The 23,653-nt window shown below is 42.5% G+C and overlaps 1 protein-coding gene across 3 annotated transcripts in view; it reads left to right on the forward strand.

Moving 5' to 3' along the window:
• Window positions 1-23,653, forward strand: part of PLD5 (phospholipase D family member 5) — a 411,506-nt gene that overhangs the window by 60,832 nt on the left and 327,021 nt on the right. The window contains exon 1 of one of the 3 annotated variants that reach the window (XM_047841564.1): window positions 14,514-14,573. The exons of 1 other annotated variant lie outside the window; for it this stretch is intronic. In XM_047841564.1, the coding sequence (XP_047697520.1) occupies window positions 14,571-14,573 (3 nt within the window). In that variant the 5' untranslated portion in view covers window positions 14,514-14,570. Of the gene's footprint in view, window positions 1-14,513; window positions 14,574-14,661; window positions 14,735-23,653 lie in introns of those variants that run through there. One more of the 3 variants, XM_047841565.1, reaches the window with a different exon arrangement.

Genomic DNA, 23,653 nt, shown 5'->3' on the forward strand with positions numbered 1-23,653 from the left:
GACTTAAGCACATTACAGCATGATCAGTCTGTTATGGTGGTCAAGACCACAGACGTCGGAACCTGATGGCCTGGGTCTAAATTATAGCACCATCTCTTACTTGCTCTATGACCGTGAGCAAATTCTTTATCATCTCCCAGTTTCTTCATCTGAAAGGGGATAATAGTACCTGTCACAGAGGGTTGTCATTAGCGATTAAATCCAGACACGAAAAGTGCTTAGAGCCTGAGACAGCGAGCATTGGTAGAAGTGTTCTCTCTTATTATTGTTGTTGCTGTTGTTACTTTATTCTGAGAAATACCAGTCAGTCGCTGAGGAGAATGAATATTCTGACCTGGCATATTCCATCATAAAAATGTTAAGTGATAAAAAAATATTTCAGAATAGTGTGCATGGTAAAATCTCACTTAGTGAAAGAAAAAATAAAAGTATATTTTTATTTTTATTTAATTTTTCATTTTTTAAAATGTTTATTCATTTATTTTTGAGAGAGAGGGCGTGCACAAGTGGGGGAGGAGCAGAGACAGAGAGAGAGACACACACAGAGAGAGAGAGAGAGAGAGAGAGAGAGAGACAGACAGACAGACAGAATCCAAAGCAGGCTCCAGGCTCTGAACTGTCAGCACAGAGCCTTACATGGGGCTTGAACCCACAAACTGTGACATCACGACCTAAGCCAAAGTTGGAGGCTTAACCGACTGAGCCACCCAGGTGCCCCTAAAATCATATTTTTCAAAGTCTGCAAGGGGAGGCACTTGAGTGGCTCAGTCAGTTAGGCATCTGACTCTTGGTTTCTGCTCAGGTCATGATCTCACGGTTCGTGGGGTCAAGCCCCATGTTGGACTCCACGCAGACAGCACAGAGCCTGCTTGGGATACTCTCTTTTCCTCTCTTTCTGCCCCTCCCCACCTCTCTCTCTGTCTCTCTCAAAATAAATAAATAAACTTAAAAAAAAAAAAGGTCTGCAAGCATATGTGCAAAACTGTTACCAGGAATTTAAGTATTTTAAGGCTTGGGACAGAGTAGGCTAGAAGCAAAGAAAGGAAGGTGATTGTATTTTATATCCCTCTAAATACATGAATGTTACTACAGCTTATATCACTTTTACAGTGAAAAAATAAGGCTGTCTTACCTATCTGCTCAGTATAATGAGCATATTACATACAGCTTATATGCTGATTGGATATCGATCTAGTATAATATTGGAAAGGTTCTATTCAGTAGTTCCAGGCATCACTTAAAAATTGTTGTGTTTAAAGTTTGGTTAAGTTAGAGCCCACTACAAATGCCTAAAATCAGTAAGTCCCCATGAAAACTCAACCATTTGGGGCTATGAGTTGTTTTGGAACTCAGAATACTCTGGCTAAGCGGAAAGACCTTATTATGAAAATAACAGATTTTCATTTCCTCTCTAATTTTATAACTCTTGGCAATACAACCTTTATTTTGCTGTGAGATGCTGGAAAAGGAGAGGAGTGTATGACTGAGTCTTATTTTTCCAAAATAAATACATTTTAATTTTGCCTTGAGATTGTAAGGTTCTGTGATATCAGGCTATCGCCTGGAAAGGGGCTGCAGGGGATCGACGGCAGGGGGCTTTCCTCCGAGCTGTAGACTTAAGCTTGAGTACTTCCATCATAGACCGGCTGCAGCAGCTTTAGAACTCTCCGAAAGAGGTCATTTGAAAGAGGGCATTTCCTTGGGGATGCTAGGGAGCCCTGGCTCTAGTGAGGCTCACACACTACACCACCCGGTGGGTTCTGACAGTAATGTCACTGTGTGCCATAGGGACACCACTTCCCTTGCAGCTTGGATTGTCCCTTAGCATCACATGGTGTGGAGGAGGTCAAGTTGGTGAAAATCGTAGTTTCGTATTTGTAACTCTGTTTGTTCCTTTCTCCAGTGGACTGAGCTATTGCCCAGTGGCTGTATTCAGCCAAGAAAAGACATTGTTGCAGAAATTCTAAGAAGATAACTTTTATTCTTTTGGGAAGAGCAAAGGAATTCTCTATAAAAACCATAAAATGGTTTTTTTTCCTTACTTGCCCTTAAAATTTTGAAAAATTTTAAGCAGTCCAAAATGTGTACAGAATCCTGTAACCGGTACTGAGAGATTATGCAGAATTGGCACATATTAAGATTTTGTAGTACTGAGTGCACTTCATCATTTTTATTTTTATTTTTATTTTATTTTATTTAAAAAAAATTTTTTTTAATGTTTATTTTTGAGACAGAGAGAGACAGAGAGAGACAGAGCATGAATGGGGGAGGGGCAGAGAGGGAGGGAGACACAGAATCGGAAGCAGGCTCCAGGCTCTGAGCCATCAGCCCAGAGCCCGACACGGGGCTCGAACTCACGAACCGTGAGATCGTGACCTGAGCTGAAGTCGGACGCTCAACCGACTGAGCCACCCAGGCGCCCCACACTTCATCATTTTTAACTGAAAGAAACAAAACATTCCGGCAAAGATGAAGTCCCTTTTGTATCTATCCCAAATTTCACATCTTTTCCTCATTTCCCTCTGACAGTCACTATTATCAATTTGGTAAAGATTTTTATGGCCCATTTTTGTTTCTACTTTGAAGATCTGTTCAATTCAGTAAATATTACTCACCTTCTGCCATGTGTCTGGTGCCATTTTGTGTACCTGGGATACATAGGGGAACAAAACAGATGCAACTCTTTCCCTTCATGAAGCTTATACCCTAACTGAGACAGAACTTTTTTGCTATCATACAGTATATTGGGAGAGAAAAGTGCTATGGATAAAAGGAAAAATAGAGCAGCATGAGGGGGACCAGAGTTATGTGTATGGGTGAGCAGGAGAAGCATCTTTGACAGGGTGAGATTGGGCCAAGTCTTGAAGGAGGTAAGGGAATTAGCCCAGTGGTTTTGAAGCAGGAGAACATCAGGGCAGAGAACCTGCCAGCTGAGGATGCGCCTGGCATCACTGAAGACCAAGGGAGGCCAGTGTGGCTGTGCTGGAGGGAACAGGGAAGAGATGAGGAGGGACAGCGTTAGCGGTGGGCGCAGGAGCTGGGCTCCTGTGAGGCTCTGGACCAGTGTTGGAAGGTTGGCCTGAATAGTCAATGGGAAGCCCCAGGAGGGTGGCAGTTGACAGATGACACACTCTGGGTGCTGTGTTGAGGGTCGATTAGAGGGGTCAACAGCAGCACGAGGGGGACAATGGCTGCAGTAATATGAAGGGAGATGGTGTTGACCTTGACCAGAGTGGTTGCATTCTGGATGTGTTTGGAAAGTAGAGTCGGATGATTTTCTTACAGGTTACATTTGGAGTATCAGAGAAAGAAAGGAGTTAAGGGAGATTTCCCCCTTTTTTGTTTCTCTAATCTGGGTGAAACTCACATAACCTAAAATGAGCCATTTTTAAGCATATGATTCAGCAGCATTTAGTACCTTCATAGTGTTGTGTGATCACTACCTCTGTGTAGTTCCTGGCAGCTACTAATCTACTTTCTGTCTCTCTGGACTTGTCCATTCTGGATATTTCATGTAAATGGAATCACATAATATGTGATCTTTTGTGTCTGGCTTCTTTCACTTATGATGATGTTTTCAAAGTTCATCCATGTTGTAACATGTGTTGATACTTCATTCTTTTTATGCTGGATAACATTTCACTGTATGGATATACCACACATTATTCATCCACTCATCCACTGATGGACATTGCATGGTTTCTGCTTTGTAGCTGTTGTGATAGTATTGCCACAAATACTTGTACACAGGTATTTGTTTGAACATCTGTTGTCCATTCTTTGGGATATATGCCTAGGAGTGGAAATGCTGGATCATCTGGTAGTTCTGTCTTTAACTTTTTGAGGAGCTGTCCAACTGTTTTCCACAGGGTGGCTGCACCATTTTACATCCCAGCCAGAAATGTGTGAAGGTTCCAGTTTCTCCACGTCCTTGCCAACATTTGTTATTTTCCATTATTAAAAAAAAAAAAAGTTAATTGTAGCCATCCAGTGTGATTCCAGAGTGTCTGGCCTTCAAGGATAGAGTTGGCATTGTTGAGATGAGTATGAAAGTGGGTAAAAGAGGGTAGATTGGACTGAACAGTGTTCAGTTTGGTTAGGTTGAATCTGAGATGCCCCTTAGATGCCCAAGTGGCATTGTTGCATTGACGTTGGATAGATGGGTCTGGAGCTAGCAAAAGACTTTGGGGCTGGTGATAGAACTGGGGAGTCATTGGCATTTAATTGCTACTTAAAGCCATGGGACTGGAATGTAGATGGAGAAGAAACCAAAGACTGAGCCCAAAGGCACTCCAAAATTGAGAGCTTGGGCGGAGGAGGAGGGGCGTGCCAAGTAGACTAAGAAGGAACAGCCAGAAAGGTTGACAGAAAATCAGGAAGGTTTGATGTACCAAGAGGCCAAGTGGAGAAATCGTATCGAGGAGGAAGAATGACCTATTGTGTGAAAGGCTTTCAAAGGTCAGGTGTCATTAGAAATGAGAGCCGACGTTAGGTCTGGCGATGTGTGGAGGTCATGTGTGGTGTCAATGCAGTGGCAGGGAAGGGAGACAGTATAGACAATACTTTCCAAATTTTGTGGCAGGAAGTAAAGAAATGACACAGTGGCTGGTGGGGAAAATGGGGAGAAGGGAAGGTCCTATTGCTCCTTTTTAAGGTGGGAGGAATAATAATAGCGTTTTGTGTGCTGATAGGAATGATTCAATATAGAGCAAAAAATGCATTTTTTTGTAGAAGAGGGGTAATAAGTGACGTGATATACTTGAGGGACAAGTAGAGGGACTGCCTTTAGGCAGAAGCAGGGCTAGTTCCTCCTTGGTACCAGCGGGGAGGCGGGCCCTGGATGGTGGGCAGATGAGGCAGTGGGAACTGTGGAAATAAAGCAAGAGCAAAGGTCATAAGCTGAGAGTACAAACCATCCAGAAGGTGCTGGAAGTTTGGAGAGATTTAAGAAAATGTGAAATAGCCCTTTGGGAGAGTGGGTGAATCAGTGGATTGATTAGCAATGAGGAGAGTGGTTGCTTGGGAGCACTGGGGGAATCCCCTGGTGATGCAGCCATGATACGAGGTTTGCTTTTCTCCAGCCACGCATGGCTGTGCAGGTGCAGGAGTGAAGGGCGCATGTGTTGCATGCTGGAGGGCAAAGCAAGGACAGTAAGAGGAGAAGGGCAGAAAATAGAGGTCACACGGAAGACCGCGATTGCACGGATTGGTTTTGATTTCCAGCTGACGTAGGGGAGGAAAAGACCTCCAGGGCTGAGATATGGTGACATGGTGCTGTGATCAAATGGGTCGCTGATCCTAGTGGGGGCAAAAAAAAAAAAAAAAAAAAAAAAAAAAAAAAAATCACTGGAGTCAGGATAGCAGAGAAAGTGAGAGGAGAAGATAGAGACTTGTGGCAGACAGTGGGGTGCATTACACTGAGATTCTAGAGCGTTTGCAGCTGGTGGTGATGACGTGAGAGCCAGTGGCTGAGGCTGAGTGGGGATTATTGAAAGGGATGGTTCAAGGAGACGAGACCCCACAGCACTGGGAAGGTCTCTTACATGTGTACTGACATGTCCAAGGTTAAGACACAGGCAGTGATAGGCTCCATTGCAGAGAGAAGGGAGAAGAGAGCTGACCTGGTGGGTCAGTAGACCACGGGGACACTCAGGACACTGAGTATTGGGTGATCTCCTCTGATGGCATGAAATTCGAGCTGGGGCTTCTTTTGGGAGAAGGGAGGGGGAAAGAATGGTCTCAAAGTGGCAGGGAGGGGCAGGGAGGAAGTCTGCTGCCATCGTCATCCAGTGGTCCAAGGACTAAGAGGAAAGCAGCTTTGCCTTGAGAGGACCACAGGGAGAGCAGTAGTCCCAGAGGACAGCCAAGCTGGTGCCAGGAGGTGAAGGGAACGTTGAGAAATGGATGATATAATAATAGTATTACATAGATGATATAATAGGTGTTTTGTTAAAATAGATATTATAGGCATACATCATGTAATAGATCAGATAAGGCACAAATTGTAGAGCTGTTTCGTGCATATACAGCTTTTTAAAAAAGGCAATGCAGTATCCAAAATCAGATTCTTCTTATGTGATTGCAGCGCCCTTCCTAAATGTATGACCTATGACTTAGAGAATAAACAGCTGCATACTAAAATAATACTCCAGCTGAGCCCCAGCACATAAGGGTTTTTTTTATCAGCTCTTTGTGGAATAAATGAATATAATGTCATTACATCGGGTTGATATCAAGGAGAATATAGCAGAGACCTAGAATTTCTATGGAAATGTTCTGTTCCCTGTGACGGTTCTGATATTCCACTTAAATATTTACTGGGAGTTGAATATCTGCTATATGATGGTGTTGTATAGGACAGATAAAGTGCCTGCTTATTGGAGCTTAAGTTTAAAATAAAAAAATATTTATTTACTTTTGAGAGAGTGAGACAGAGTGCAAGTGTGGGAGGGGCAGAGAGAGAGGGAGACACAGAATCTGAAGCAGGCTCTATGCTGACAGCTCAGAGCCAGATGTGGGACCCAAACCCACTAAGTGTGAGATCATCACTGAGCTGAAGTCAGACGCTTAACCAACTGAGCCACCCAGGTGCACCAGTGGAGCTTAAGGTTAAATGGGTACAAATTCATGGGCATGAGACTAGATTTTTGAATGAAGAGTCTTGTTCATTATTAGATATTTTCCAATTAGACTTCCAAATATTATTCAGAATCTTATTCAGAAGTGGGCCCATTTTTATTTATTCATAGCTAGACCTTTTTATAGCCCCACTATACTTGTGGGACACAGATATGTGTGTGTGTGTGTGTGTGTGTGTGTGTGTGTGTGTGTGTGGTGTATGTGTGTGTGCTACATATGTATGTGTGTGTATATGTTTCCTTGTGGAGGAACGGGACAGTAGACAAGGGAGGAAGGAATCACATCTCTGTTATCCTTCCTCTCTTCTCCCGTCAAATATGAAAGCCTAAGTTATTGAGTAGAGAATTATTGGAAATTAGGACATTCACTTCTTTTGCAATTCACTAATGCTATTTCTATAGATTGTAGAGTACCATTTGGATAAGTGAGTGGAATTTATTTATTTAAATATATACAGAAAAAATAAGCAAGAGCGTTCTAGGCATCTTTATGGTGTTTTATTATAGATACTTCCTTTTTTCAAACACTAGAGACATTATTTTTGTTCCCATTCAAATGCATACGTGGCAAGAATTAGACAGGAAATCCCTTGAACACAGTGGCCAGCGTGGGCTTTGGTAGACTGAAATCACAATATCCCTTTGAAGGGACAACAGATTCTTGGCTCCAGATCTGTGTTCCAGTGTGAAAATGTAGGCCCAGAGGGGCCAGGTCTTCCTATTTTTCAAGAGGAATAAAAAAAAATTAGATTTTAATGAGTTCCCATTTTTAAAACGTGTTTACTGTATGACAGAAGCTACAGAGAATATTCATTCCACAGGTGGCCAGTTTGAGACCTCTGAATTAGACCATCCACAAACACATGCATCTACGATGGTCAGTGCATAGTCAGTCCAAGTAGGCAGACTTCCTTGCGGATTTGTGCCCTTAGAGTGCAGAAGTCCCAGTATTCCCCATTCTGTATTTACTCTGTTTACGTTCTGTGGTGATGGAGATGTTCTGTCGTGTGCTGTCCAATACAGTAGCTACGAGCCACAGAAGACTACTGAACTCTGGAAATGTGGCTAAGGTGACTAAGGAACTGAATTTTTATTTTATTTGATTTTAGTTAATTTAAACTTAGTCACATGTGGCTACCAAGCCTTAGCCAGTGGTGTCTTAGCCAGTGGCTACCAAGCCTTACCATGGTGTCTGTAAATTCTCATCCTCTCAGAAGCCCAACCGAGAGTTACTGAATCGAACCAAACAAAGATATGTTTTTGATTCGCAAAATGGAGCAAGGGAAGGCAATACACCCACCCCAATGTTCAAAGTTTTATACGTCTAAATATATGAAGCTTACAAATCAAGCTGACATACTCTTAAGTAAAATATGTTCCATCCTCCTACCTGGACAAGTATTTCTTCATAATGGCCTGGAAGGCCAGGTTCAAATTCAGGACTCCTGGACTCATCGAGTACTGGCTTGGAGCATGTGGTGTGGGGAGAGCTGCCCCCCCCCCACCAGCTCCATCCTGCACCACAATGGCCTGACCAGTGAGCCAGGATAGAGTGGAACTTTACCTAACTGGGACTCAAGGACTGTCAACGGACACTTCTGTTCCTATGTCATGTTCCACCTGTTCCCCCTTTTGGCTGTAGCTGCATCTGACTTGAAGACACCACATGCAGCTTTGCAGAACTGCCATACAGAATGAGTTCCTGGGTTGATTTGGGCCTAGACCTACCCTCTGGGACAAGCACTGTGATCGGATTGATGCCTCTTGGGACCTCACGGAAATGCCTAGCTCACTGCCTCCAAATTGAGGGATAATCACTCTTCTGGATGGGCTTGTGCTGAATTCTTCGGAGGCAAAATTAGAACTGAAGTTGGCTGCTGCTTTTAAAGAGCATTTAAGAACTGAAACAAACAATGGGCACAGATGTGACTCTGGCCAAAGGTTAATAAGGAGAGTTCACTTCATTAAGCTCCTTATTTACTATCACTAAATCATCTTGGGCAATATGCCTGGGCAGACTTTTCTTACTTGGGGCGATCATTTATGCCAAAAGAATTGGGCAGGCGAAGAGAGCTTACAGATTGCTTTTAATCCGTGGGTAAATCAGTCCAGTGAGTTCCATGTGATTAAAGTCATTAGCTAAAAAATCAGGTATCTTCATGCTTAGGATGTGTTCCTGGATTATCCTCATCAAAATAAAGTCTTTCAAATGATTTCTGGTATTAAAGTAGATACCAAAACATAACAGTTGTACTATATGCACACATACTTGCATGTGAAACCCTTGAACTCAGGGTCAGTTGGAGGATGGCTTGGGAAGCTGGTTTTGAACCACTGATTGGTCACATTCTTTTCTAGTTGGAGGCATTCACACAGGTTGTACCCGGTAATGAAAAATGGTCACCAACCGCTCAGGCAGAGCTGGAGAACGCTACCCTTGTTACACTGCAGCTCCCTCCTGTGGTGAAAAGGGAGAATAGGAACATAATCCATGCCCCTGGAAGAAAATAGATGGTCCCAGGCACAGAACCAGAGAGGGTCAACTGAGATGGTCTGCAAAGATCCTGGGCCTCCATTCAGCTGTCTCCATAATTCAGGATTGTTTGCAAAGCAGGATTCATGTCTTCTACTGGATAGTTTAGACCCTGCAGAGGACTCTGTATATGATGGTTGCTACCCTCCTTGAGGGCATGTGCCTTTTATTGCTATCTCCTTAATTTTTCTCCCTACTGTATCCACTTCTCATGGTTAGAAACCATCCTGCATGATTTCATATCTCAATAAATAATACCGTCATAGAAGTTAATGGGAATATTTTACTGCCGAAATATGTTTTTGTTCTTTGTTTCCTTCTGTGTGAGTGTTCTCGTAATATAAATACTTGGCAATCTTGGGTGGTTTTAGGAAGTGATGGCTTCTTTTTCTCATTGCCTTGACCTAAATTTTTGTCTGCCAACATCAATTCCCATCTATTGAAACAGAAACTTTTGACACATTACTAGAAACTGAAAGGCATCCCTACATGCTTTGTGGTTCTTAGACTGAGAAGGGCTGCTTGAGATTACATTTGAAAACAGCGCCATCTTGCCCACGTGCTTATTTCTAAGGGATCCTGCAATCACTGGTCTATGGGTGCTCCTGTAGCCCTGCCTTCTGAACTGGCTACAACTGTGAGGCTGGACGGGGGTGGGGGGTGGGGGGGGGGGTGAGGCCACATGTATCCCAATAACAGCAAAACACTGGGCAATACAGGAGGGTGGGATTTGGGGTTAAAAGTGGTGATGGGAGAACCGTGGAAAGATAAGCAGTCCCTAGCTCTTCTCTTTGTTCTCTTGAGGGGGTGGACAGGCATAATTTTGCTGCTGTGGAACAATTAGGAACCTACTATCCTTGATTTTCTCTGGATTCTTACCTCCAGGGGATTGTGGCAGCAGAGAGTAGGTGTTATGGTGGCCATGGGAGCCTCTAGTCTCTACTGGCTCCTTTTTTTTTTTTTTTTTTGGAATGCCAAGTAAATGCTATTCATGCAGGACCAACATTTTAAATACTGACCAATGAATCACGAGCATTCTTTGGAGGGAGGTAGTCATGTTTGGTGGGCTTCTCATAAACATTTTATTTTTTAAAGATGTTATTTGTAAATAGTCTTTACACCCTATGTGGGTCTCTAACTCACAACCCCAAGATCAGGAGTCACTCGCTCCACCAACTGAACTAGCCAGGCGCCCCTCATATACATTTTAAGTATCTCTCGAAGATGCAGTAAAGATTTCACTGAAAAGATAAAATGGATTTTTTATAAGAAAACACTAAGGGGCGCCTGGGTGGCTCAGTCGGTTAAGCGTCCGACTTCGGCTCAGGTCATGATCTCACAGTCCGTGAGTTCGAGCCCCGCGTCAGGCTCTGTGCTGACAGCTCAGAGCCTGGAGCCTGTTTCAGACTCTGTGTCTTCCTCTCTCTGTGACCCTACCCCGTTCATGCTCTGTCTCTCCCTGTCTCAAAAATAAATAAACGTTAAAAAAAAAAAAATTAAAAAAAAAAAAAAGAAAACACTAAAAGAGCTAGTATAGCTATTTGTACACATTTGTAAAAGAACTTCTCTCTTTTTCTTTTTTTTTTTTTTTTCACCCTTTCAGGTTCAAAGGGGTGGAGGCAGCTTGCCACTGGGCCTTTCACCCCTGGCTCTGAGACTCTACATTGTGTATCTTGAATGTCTCGGTATTCAGGGATATGTGGGAGGATGGGGCCATAGGGGTGCAAGAGGAGAGGACTGGCTTTTTGGATGTCTACATTTTTTAAATGTTTATTTATTTTTGAGAGAGAGAGAGAGAGTGCAAGCAGAAGAGGGGCAGAGAGAGAGGGAGACACAGAATCCGAAGCAGGCTCCAGGCTCCGAGCTGTCAGCACAGAGCTCGACACGTGGGTCAAATCCATGAACCTCGAGATCATGACCTGAGCAGAAGTCAGACGCTTAACCGACTAAGCTATCCAGGCACCCCTGAATGTCTACATTTTTAATTGAAAGAATTTACTATTTTTTAAAAACAATATTTGGGGGGCAGGGGCAGAGAGATGGAGAGAGAGAATCTCAAGCAGGCTCCGTGCTGTCAGCACAGAGCCTGATGTGGGGGCCAGATCCCATGAATTGTGAGATCATGACCTGAGCTGAAATCAAGAGTCAGACACCTAACTGACTGAGCCACCCAGGCACCCTGAAAGAATTTACTATTTTATAGGAAATTCCAATTTCCCCCCACTTCTCACCAGAAGTTTCTAACTTTCCTGCTGGTGGGGTCTGGGGCTGGTATCAGTGAGGGGGATGTGATTCAGTGATTCAGTGAGTTCTGACAACATCAAGCCAAGAAGTCTTAACAATTTTGATTAACACAAGTGTCCAAACAAGTCTTAACATTGACAGACTCCTTATTCAGTCAGCAGACAGACGGTTATTCAGAAAGGCTTCCTCCTATTCCCTTGTGGTTTCTGCCAGATGGCAATTTATATGAGAAGACGTTCGTTCTTCTCAGGGAAAAATAATGCCGATACACCGTATGGGCATCTTTAGGGTGGAAACAGCACCGCTTCTAAATCTGCGTAGGTTTGTGTGGGGCTCTGATGCGGATGTAAGGGAGTTTCCCAGTGGGCCCCATGTGTGCAGGGGCCAGGAAGCAGGAACAGGTACTGTGACTTGAGGGGACTGAAGGGGGTTCTTTGGGACAGAGGTAGTGAATATTTGCAGGCATGGTGGGAGAGCAGAGTTTAGGGGGCCCGTTCATGAAGCCCCCGAACTGCCCTGGTGACTCATCTTAGTCTCATCTGCAGTCGGTGGGGACACCGCTCACAAACTGTGCAGGACTCACACACCAGCCATGGAGCGAAGCCGTCAGGGGTGTCTTCCTGATGGAGGGAGGAGTGACCTTGCACTTTGAAGAACAGGGAGAAGGAAAGGAAGATGCTTCGCTGACACCACGGTACGGGTTTCCAGAGGCTAGCAGAAAAGAGGAGGCGAGGCTTTTTAAAAAATTATTTTTATTTTTTATTTTATTTTGTTGAGAGAGGGAGAGAGAAAAAGACAGAGTGTGAGCAGGGGAGGGGGGCAGAGGGAGAGAGAGAATCCCAAGCAGGGCTCAGCACGAAGTCTGATGTGGGGCTCGATCTCAGGAACCGTGAGACCATGACCTGAGCTGAAATCAGGACTGGGACACTCTGCTGACCGAGCCACCCAGGCACCCTGAGACAAGGCTCGTTTCCTGGTCACACGGCAGACAGTGTCACCACCTCATTGCACGTGAGGGCAAGTGTGCTGGGGCACGGTGCAGGGAGCAGCTGAAGCAGTGGGGAGTGTCCTAGAGATGGGACCATGAATGGGGCTCAAAATGAGCTGAGACCCCACACTAGGCTGTGTTGGCTCCTCCTAGCTCGAGAGAAAGTGTCTGACATTTCAGGGTTCCAGGGCATTGCTTTAAGGGTGTACATGAATTCAGTAAGTATCTAGAACCTCCTTTGTTGCCAGCACTGAGCTACATCTTGGCCACAGAAACGGGCTCTGGTGTCTCACCTGGGCACCTGATTTGCCTACTATGTCTGCTTTCTTCTTTTAAAAGACTTGCCTCGTGAAAAGGGAGTAGTTTTCTTGGACTCTGTGGACTCACAGCTATTTCTTGATCAGGCCTGATGAACGCTATGAATTCTTTCTAAGAAATCAGAACCCTTGGCCATCGGCATGGATTTTATTCCTTGTGTTGAATTTGCAAGCTGTGCTGGAAGTTATTCTTGCCCTTTCTCGCCTAACCTCTTAGGGGGTGTGGACCTTTCTTTTGGTGTGAGGAAAGCTGTCACGAGAGGAACCCAACCCCAGCCTAGAACACATCAGGCTCCAAGTAAAAGGAATTTTAGCAGTTTGTGGGACTGCTCACATTTTCAACAATTATGGAGAAGTAACTAATTCAGCAATAAATATTATACAATGTGTAGATGCTGTATTAGGAACACAGAAGGGAATAAAACCGACGTGGCAACCATGTTACTGGAATCTATGCTAAGCGAGGAAGGAACGGCAGATAAACAGTTTAGCAATTAATAGGTATTTTTGCTTTTGTGTACTATTTATTTAATTTTAAATGTTTATTTATTTATTTTTTTTAACGTTTATTTATTTTTGAGGCAGAGAAAGACAGCGCATGAACGGGGGAGGGTCAGAGAGAGAGAGGGAGACACAGAATCTGAAACAGGCTCCAGGCTCTGAGCTGTCAGCACAGAGCCCGACGCAGGGCTTGAACTCACGAACCGTGAGATCATGACCTGAGCCGAAGTCGGACGCTTAACTGACTGAGCTACCCAGCCGCCCCAGATGTTTATTTATTTTTGAGAGAGAGAGGCGGTATGAGCAAAGGAAGGGCAGAGAGAGAGGGACAGACAGAATCCCAAGCAGGCTCCACACTGTCAGCGCAGAGCCTGATGTGGGGCTCAAACCCACAAACCGTGAGATCACGACCGGAGCCGAAATCAAAAGTTGGGACACTTAACCGACTGAGCCACCCAGGTGCCCCTATATTATTATTTTGGAGTCCTGGCCTGAGCTTTGATTGTGTGGTTGAATCCTTCTGAGATAGACGAATTTTTAAGCAATAAAATGTTGTCAAAACCTAGGAAAACAAAGAGCCCAGTGATTTGGTATGAGTGAGCAGACCTGGCTTGATTTAAAGCCTCTTGGCAGATACAGTCCCTGCAGGTGAAGAGCTTCTGGCTTATTCTTCAGGATAACATATGTTTCGTAGACTCCTTTGATGAGCAAAGAACTTTTCTTCCCACATGTTTGGATTTGACAGTGTGACACCGAACACTGTAGTCCAGACTTAGGTCCTGTGTTTGGTCCTTGGCACACCAGTGATGGAGCTGCTGCGACCCTGGTGGCCTCAGGTGCTCACCAGCCTTGCCCTCTCCCTTCCTCTCCATCTGGCCAGGGCTCTCCTCTCTGATCTGAAGAGTGGCAGTTCTGGTCAGGTTGGAGGTGTGTGGACGTGGGCAGAGTGCCTGTGTCCCCTGGGTCAGCTTGAGCTCCTGCTGTGATTTCATCCCACAAAGCAACACAACCATCTCAGTTGAAAAGGAAAAGAGAGCGAGATCTAATTGAATGTAGCAGCCTTCGGTATTTGCTTAAAATGCTGCATGAGAGACCCGAATTGCTAAGAGCAGGTTCTGGGGGGAAATTCTGAAATTGCAAACTGCAGCCCTTTCTCCTCCTGCTTGGTTTGGCTGATTTCCAAAGCATCCAGGCCAGCAATTGAGGGACTGAAATGTAATCGGTGGCAATACATTTGTACCACATGAATCGTTCTCTGCCTCCAAAGCCTCCCGTGGCTGTGGGAACAGCACAGCAGCAGCAACAGCTCCTGGCTGCTGGACTCTGCAGGGAGGGAAGACTGGATCACAATGGTAAGAAACTCCCAAGATTTCTGCAGACCTAGTTTGTTGCCTGGGAAGGAATACCTAGCATCTGCTGGTGACAGTGGCTGTGGGTCGCATGAGACTGAACTTGAGCTCTGGGGCACTGTCAGCCTTTTGCTCAGAAGGGCAGGGAAACCCTTGGCACCAAGGTACTGACTTTTGAAAAATGATTCCTTTCATGTCAGGAGCCTCGTAATTAATAAGGACCTTTGCGGGGCTCTGCCGGGGAAGGACAGTCCCACAGTGACCTCAAAGGAGAGCCCTGATTAATGTGTTCTCTGATATGTGCTCTTCCTCGGAATGCAATTGTCATTTCCAGGAGCCTGCCTGAAAGAAAGAATCGCCTGCTTTCTCGATGTTTTCATGCGGGGGTACAAACCCATTCATAATGAAACAGCTATCTTTTCTGACTAGTGAGTTGTCACTAGTTGATGGGAGGCATTTGCAGATTAACCATTACTAGAGCAAACTTCGGAGTGTTTTTTTTTCCCCCTTTCAAAACTATTCTATGTAGACAGTGACAAAAGGAGCCCATGTTCTAAAGGAAAGTGTAAGTGACTTTGGAGGAAGTTCGTTTGATTTCACTCTAGCAAAGCCAACACTGCCAGCGTGAGGCATGCCTTCGTGGAAGTGTGAGGTCTTTGGACGAGGTGTGGGCTTCATGGGAGGACGGTGTGCTGAGGTCGGGGTCGGCTGTGGTCTCTGTGGCTTCTCCGTGCACCTCTTCTCCTGTGCCCGTGATGCAGGACCGGTGGGAGGATTTGGTGTTAAGAGTGAAGCCACTAAACGTTTTCTTTAATAGTCAAGGGATGAAGGACAGTGGTCATAATAAGATTATATAACATTTAAGAGAAAATATAACCTATTACTGTATAGAGAGAATGCCTGAAATACATTTATTTGACTGCACAGCTGATGTGTGGGAAATGATTATTCTGTTTATAATCCAGATGAATGAAGAGAGTTCTGATGAAGGGGATGTGGGAATTTTTAGAAGTCTGCCTTTCCAACAACTCTGAAAAGGGGACACTGGGAACCAGATTTATGAAAATATTTCATCTCACTTCCTGCCCTCATCATCCGTCCTAGATCGCTAGGAACAGACCCTGGAAACAGCTGCAAAGTTCAGGGTCAGATTTTCCCCTCCTTTATTGATATGTGTTACCCTTTATTATTGCATCTGTGCTAGAAACTCTTCTAACCTGTGGAGAAGTCACATAAAAGACTCATCTGTTTCTCCTTGACCAGCCGGGTGCATAAATACCAACATATTCAGCATAAGGGTTAAGTGGGGCTCCTTACTGCTGTGGAATGTTTTGCTTGAGTTCTTGAAGCATAATAATTCTTCTCTTCTCTTTATGAGCCCAAGAACATTCCTTTAAGGATTAAAAGGACTGGGCTGAAATGCAGATAGAGTTCCTGCCAGCACACTTTAAGCGTGGGCATAAACTTAAGCACAGTGACAATCTTGTACAGTATTCAGGGAGACAACAAGGAGCCACCAGGGACTGAGTCACTTAAATGCAATAGCACAACCTAATGAAAGTATGTAGACCTCTTTTTTGATTGCAAAAAAAAAAAAAGTTGGAAAAATTACCCAGTTGTACATTAAAATGAAAGCTTCCGTCTAATTGAGCTTTTCTGAACCGCAAGCACTAAAATGGTCATAGTTTTGTAGGGAGGACATTCTAACCAGCTAGTTTTTGCAAAGGGGACTATGTTTCCCCTTCCCTTGTAGTGAGAAGTCTGTCCAGAGAGCAGGGGGTTGAAAAACCAGTCTTTGATTGTAAGGGGAGTGAATCTGTGGGTTAGATTTTCGTGAAGTCCCTTCCATGATGAAAAGGAAACCAATCATGTTTCTCATCATGCAGATGTGATCAGTTCCCTTACTTATCCAAGAGAAGAGACACTCAATTGTGTTTAAAACCCTCTCCTTGACCTCATTATTAGAATTGGGAGCATGTCAGGGCTTGCTGGCTGTTTTACCAAATAAGTCAGCCTGCTGTGGGCTCTGACTTCAGATTGCTTCTTTTTATTTTATTTACAAATTTAAAGGAAATGCAAATCATTAAATCCACCCCACATAATTGCAAGCAAGTTATTTCAAAACAAAGGAAATGTGTGAATGCTTTTAAGTAATATTTTACAAATATTGAGGACATATGTGCTATGTGCCAAGTGTTTTTAATACTTTAATAATCCTTATCCTTGCTTTTATTTATTTTTTTTATATCCTTGCTTTTAAAGACAGATTATTATTAATAACACTGTTGTAATGAGGTGTAAGGTTCAGAGAGGTTAAGTACTTTCCTAAGGACACATAGCTGGTAAAAGGTAGTGCGAGGCTAGGACCCTTACTTCTTACGACCCTTACTTCTTAAACCTGTACGACCTTGAACAGGTCCACCCTGTACAACCCTTACTTCTTAAACCACCTCATCCTACAACCTGTGAAGGTATATAGGAAGGTGAGCCAGGCCAACCTTAAGTGACCCAGCCTCTAAAACTTCAAATAATCTTTGACATTTCTCTTTCCTCCTCATATCCAATCTGCTCCAAGACAGGTCTGTTCTTTCTTGGTGTCACCTGTTTGGGTTTCTTGTCATTTGCATACCAACACCATCATTTTTTTTTTTTTTTAATGTCTATTTTTGAGAGAGAGAGAGTGCACATGTGCTAGTGGGGGATGGGGGAGGGGCAAAGAGAGATGGGGAGAGAAGGTCTGAAACAGGCTCTGTGCTGAGAGCAGTGATCCCATTGTGGGGCTTGAACTCATGAACTGTGAGATCATGATCTGAGCTGAAGGCAGATGCTTAACCAACTGAGCTACCCAGGTGCCCCCCAACACCATAATTCTTACCTTAAGTTCCACTCTGGCCAACTTCCCTTAAAGAGTTGCCTCAGTCTGGAAGAGAGTCTAATGTTATGGAAAGAGGGTTTAAGTGCACTCAGACCTAGAATTAAATTTCTGGGTTACCCATGTATTCATGCGGTAATTTTTTAAATTCTTTAACAATTAGTGTTTTTATTTGCAAAATGGGAACAATGACTCTTACCTCTGTTGGGTCATTGTGATAATTACATTAATATGTTTATATAAAGTCAGATGTTTGATTAGGCTGTGAATCATGGTGGAACGATGAATCGCAAGGAAGGTTTTGAAATTTTGAAGTACAAGATGGTAAGGATTTAAGTGAAGATGATGGGGAGAAAATGGAAAAGAATCAAAGTAGGAAATGATGTGCATGAAAAATTCACCTGCGCCGACCACTGATTGGTGTGAACATGAAAAAGAAAAGCACAGAGGGGCCCCGGTGGCTCAGTTGGTTTGGGGGTCTGACTCGATTTCAGCTCAGGTTATGGTCTCATGGCTATGGGATCAAGCCCCACATCAGGCTCTGTGCTGACAGTGCAGAGCCTGCTTGGGTTCCCCTTTCTCCTTTCTTTCTGCCCCTCCCCTGCTTGGTCTCTCTTTCTTTCAAAATGGTTAAATAAACATTAAAAAAAAAAAAAAGAAAAGAAAAGAAAGAAAAGCACAGACTGGGACTTGAAGCTACTAACTGAAGAAGAGTCGCCTGGCTGCCATTCCTACATTACCTGACATGATGCCTCATATAGAGTAGGTTCTGTGTATTGTTGAGCGAATAAAAAAAGACATCCACAGGAGTCTCTCACCCAAAGTCCAGTAGGGTATTTAGAAGTGAGTGACAGTGCAGTGTGTTCTGGGACAAATGTGGAGGCTTATGGTATTAAGTGATCTTTTGTGTTCCTGAAGAGAAAGTGGGTTCAGAGGATCAGAAGAGGTTCTATGTGTGTGTGTGTGTGTGTGTGTGTGTGTGTGTGTATATATATATATATATATATGCAGGTTTTAGAAGTTTGGAGGTGGTATGGATATAGCCAGAAATGACAAAGGACTGCAGTGTGATCGTCCTGATAATTGATTGCTTGTAGCCACATTGGTAAGATGAATGGAAAGATGTGGAAGGAAATGAGTGGGTATGAAGCTCCCTCCCCTCAAAACAAAACAAAAAAAAAAGCACACAGATTAAAGGTATGAATAATTTTATTAATTAGAGTAGGTAAGATACTAATTGTCAGGAAGGGGGGTATTTTGATGCTAAGTTTTAGGGAATTGAAAGTGTTGGTTGACTTTGAGTTTCTCCTTGAAGATCATGTCAAGAGCATTAAAAATTGCACATATCGGTAATTTAATGAAGACGAATCATCTCTCTTATGCTTTCTGTGGTCTTCTGTGAAGGAATTGTACTTGGTGGGCTAAAGAAAGGGCAAAGCTGCAAATAAGATATGAACTCACTTCAGATTTCATCCCATTGGTCAGCCTCACAGTTACAGATGATTCACGATGGGTGTTGGACACGTCCCACACGGCGAGAAGACACAAAAGCAAGTGTATATGGGATGGTGGATAAAATACCATTGAGGTTGTTGCTTATCAAGCCTGATTGTAAAATCAATGTGATAGATGAAAGACCTAGAATAAAGAGACTAATTAACTGGATAACCTAGAAATTAAATAGGTTCAAGTGTCTGGGGAGATGCTCAGAGGATTGCAGGAGAAATGGAGTAGTTCAGGTTGTTAGCCTTACCAACAACTTTACATGCTCTCCTGTAAGTGTGGACCCAGGAATAACGTTACAGTCCTCCAATATATATCCATTACTTCCAGGTGAGCTTATGATAGGCAGCTTCACTGTCCCTACTCTCTGATTTTCTTGGTTCTGCCCTTTTTATCGGCATTCCCAGATGCCTGTTAGTGTTTGTCCCTCATCTCTTACTTCCCATCTTACTCTTTGGATGTAGCAATTGAGTGTGTGAATTACCTGCCCAGACATCCTGGACCCCTGAGGACTTTTGGGTCTATGAAGGGCCCAGATTTCCCAAAACCCAACACCCTAAGTCAGCTCCCCTGGTTGTGTCCCCACCCTGGAGGGCAAGTATATTTGGAGGCATTGGGTATTTGGATTGTGAAATTTGCTGTTTGGATTTATAGCTTGTTTTACAAAAGTACTTGGATTAATTTCCTTATTTGGTTAGTTACCGTGTTTATTTTGGTTTTGGTGGTGAAATCAAAATATAGTAAAGCATGTATAGAAATGTTTTAAGAAATGGATAAAGTCTCTGATAGAAAGGGGGGAAATCACAACAGTATATCCTTAATAAATCTCACTTTTTAATTAACTGTTATTCTATATCTATATGATTTTAATGTTTCTAACACACTGTGGCTGATTAATCAATTCATGGAAAGTATGGCTCATCGGCTTAGGTATTTCTCATAGCAAGGGCAGGCTATTTTGTAATATGTTGCTACATCTAAGACTTCCGCATTTGTGAGTACAGAAATTCTTTGTAAAACTATGTTTATAACTTCTGTTTAATCACATTGAAGAAGCTGAATACCATTTACTCAGTCTAGGACTTGGAGTTGCCTAGTAAGTTTCTGTGGAAGTGCATTGACATGTAATGAGTGAATTTTTTAAGATGGACTTAATTGGTTTCAGGATTATGTATGTTTCTTCTCCCGGGCCCTTTCCATCATCTGCTTGGAGTATTGATTTACTTAATCAAGGGGGTTTAAGTAAGAATTTTTTCTCAAGTATAACTTCCAAAGTGAAAAGTATATAAATCATAAATGTACAGCTCACATTTTTTTGCAAAATGAACATAGTCTTGTAATTAGCACTCATTTGAAGAATAGAACATCAAAGTCACCCTGAAGTCCCCTTCATCCAGCCTTCCATGATCCTGAGTTATAGCCCCCAAATCAAGTTTTACTTGTTTTTAAGCTTTATATGCCCTCCTTCCTTTTTGTTTTTAAAAAGAAGCCAACAATCCCATTTTTGTAAGCTTACATCAGTAGATCTCTGTGCATGGGTGGAGACATAGCAGATTATGCTCCCCACACTAAACAGTGGGGGATATTTGCAAATTTTCTTCATTCTTTTCTTTATTTGCGTAGTGTTCTTTATTAAAATGAGTGTATGCCACTTACAAAAAATATGTAAGCAATTTTGAAAAAGAACTGTTTCAAACTGTGATGCCTGTTAGTAAGTCTTTGAAATGTTTTATGACGGGCATTGGCCAGGACTTTTTCGTATCACCTGAAGGACCAGTCCGTGTGATGCTTTGGGCCCTTAGTAGGGAAGAATTCTGTGGTCCCAGTCAGAGGTTTTTTTGAATGTCAGCAATAGGTGGCAGGCAAAACCCTTCACTCTTGCTTCACACTCAAGTTTAAGGCTGAGCTCTTAAATGTACTAGAAACAGTTAATAGCAATATAAATTATAAATTGCAAAGATTAAAATGTGCTGCAAGTTAATTATCTGTATGTCTTTGTAAAGAAATAAGTCTAATCAGAAATAATTTGATAGTCTTGCTAGCACTTTCACATTGAGATATAGCTGTAACTTTACTGGTGTTTCAACTGTAGCAGGGTTGCTGTGTACCAATGTAAGTTCCCATGGGCCCCAGAGGAAGGTGGGTTTGATGCCCGATCTGCCTTGCATGGCCAATCATGTCCCCTGGGAAAATGATGTCTGCCTGACCCATTTTGTTCTCAAAGCTTTCTATTACTATTCCTTTCAAATGTGTCAAAGTAATATACTCTTCTGCAGTCTAAAGTCAGGAAATACAAATTCTTGTTTTATCGTAAGGGAAGACAGAACAGGGCTGTGAGCCCAAATCTATAAGTAGATCCTGCCATGTGATGGATTCAGGAAACTAAATAAGACAAATACACTTTTGTTTGTTGGGAGTGTTTTGATCACTGGTTCAGTGTCTTTGCTGGTTATCAGTCTGTTCAAGTTTTCTATTGTTTCCTGTTTTAATTTTGGTAGTTTATATGTTTCTAGGAGTTTATCCATTTCTTCCAGGATGTCCAATTTGTTGGCATGTGGTTTTTCATAATATTCTCTTGCAATTGTTTATATTTCTGTGGTGTTGGTTGTTATTTCTCCTCTTTAATTTGTGATTTTATTTATTTGGATCCTTTCTCTTTTCTTTTCGATAAGCCTGGCCTAGAGGTTCAACAATTTTATTAATTTTTTCAAAGAACCAGGTCCTGGTTTCATTGATTTGTTCTATTGGGTTTTTTTGTTTGTTTCTATACCATTTATTTCTGTGCTAACCTCTGTTATTTCCTTCCTTCTGCTGATTTGAGGTTTTGTTTGTTGTTGTTTTTCTAGTTCCTTTACATGTAAGGTTATTTATTTAAGATTTTTCTGGTGTCATGAGGTAAGAAAATAAACTTCCCTCTTAGAATCACCTTTGCTGCATCCCAATGGTTTTGGATCATTGTGTTTTCATTTTTGTTTGTTTCTATGTACTTGTTGATTTCTCCTTTGATTTTCTGGTTGACCCGTTAATTTTTAGTAACATATTGTGTAACCTTCATGTATTTGTACTCTTTCCAGATTTTTTCTCGTGGTTGACTTCAGTTTCATCATATTGTGGTCAGAAAAGGTGCATGTATGACTTCAGTCTTTTTGTATTTGTTGAGGCCTATTTTGTGACCTAATATGTGATCTGTTCTGGAAATTGTTTTATGTGTACTTGAAAAGAATGTATATTCTGTTGTTTTAGGATGGAACGTTCTGAATATATCTGTTAAATCCATTTGGTCCAGTGTGTCATTCAAAGCCATTGTTTCTTTGTTCATTTTCTGTTTAGATGATCTGTCCATTGATGAACATAGATGCAAAAATTCTCAATAAAATACTAGCAAGCAAAATCCAAACAAAACATTAAAAAAAATCATTTACCACAATCAAGTGAGATTTATTACTGGGTTGCAAGCATGGTTCAGTATTTGCAAATCAATCAATGTGATATATCACATTAATGAAAGGAAGGATAAGAACTGTATTGATCATTTTGATGCGGAAAAAGCATTTGAAAAAGTACAATATCCATTCATGTTAAAAATAGTCAACAGGGGCGCCTGGGTGGCGCAGTCGGTTAAGCATCCGACTTCAGCCAGGTCACGATCTCGCGGTCCGTGAGTTCGAGCCCCGCGTCGGGCTCTGGGCTGATGGCTCGGAGCCTGGAGCCTGTTTCTGATTCTGTGTCTCCCTCTCTCTCTGCCCCTCCCCCATTCATGCTCTGTCTCTCTCTGTCCCAAAAATAAATAAACGTTGAAAAAAAAATTTAAAAAAAAAAAAAAAATAGTCAACAAAGTAGGTTTAAGAGGGAACATACCTCAACACCTTAAGGCCATATATGAGAAAAGCCACAGCTAATATCCTAAATAGAGAAAAACTGAGTTTTTCTCTATGGTCAGAAACAAGATATGGATGTCCATTTTCACGACTTTTATTTAACATAGTGCTAGAAGTCCTAGCCATCAGACAAGAAAAAGAAATAAAAAGCATCCAAATCATCAAACTTTCCCTCTTTGCAGATGACATGTTATTCTATATAGAAAACCCTAAAGACTCCACCAAAAACCTGCTAGAACTAATAAACGAATTCAGTAAAGTTACAGCATACAAAAATCAATGTACAGAAATCTGTTGCATTTCTATGCATTAGTAGTGAAGCAGCAGAAAGAGAAATTAAGGAATTGATCCCATTTGCAATTGCACCAAAACCGATCAGATACCTAGGAATAAACCTAACGAAAGAGGTGAAAAGACCCACACTCTGAAAACTATAAATCACTGATGAAAGAAATTGAAGATGACACAAAGAAATGGAAAGACATTCCATGCTTACGGATTTGAAGAAATATTGTTAAAATGTCTATACTACCCAAAGCAATGTACAGATTTAATGCAATCCCTTTCAAAATATCAATAGCATTTTCATAGAGCTAACAACCCTAATTTTTAAAAAATGTTTATTTTTGAGGGAGAGACAGAGAGGGAGGGAGAGAGCATGAGCGGGAGGAGGGGCAGAGAGAGAGAGGGAGACACAGATCTGAAGCAGGCCCCAGTCTCTGAGCTGTCAGCACAGAGCCCTATGCAGGGCTTGAACTTGTGAACTGTGAGATCCTGACCTGAGCTGAAGTTGGATGCTTAATCAGCTGAGCTACCCAGGCACCCCCAAA

This window comes from Prionailurus viverrinus, chromosome F1 (genome assembly GCF_022837055.1).
Source record: "Prionailurus viverrinus isolate Anna chromosome F1, UM_Priviv_1.0, whole genome shotgun sequence".
In the NCBI taxonomy this organism is placed as follows: Eukaryota; Metazoa; Chordata; class Mammalia; order Carnivora; family Felidae; genus Prionailurus; species Prionailurus viverrinus.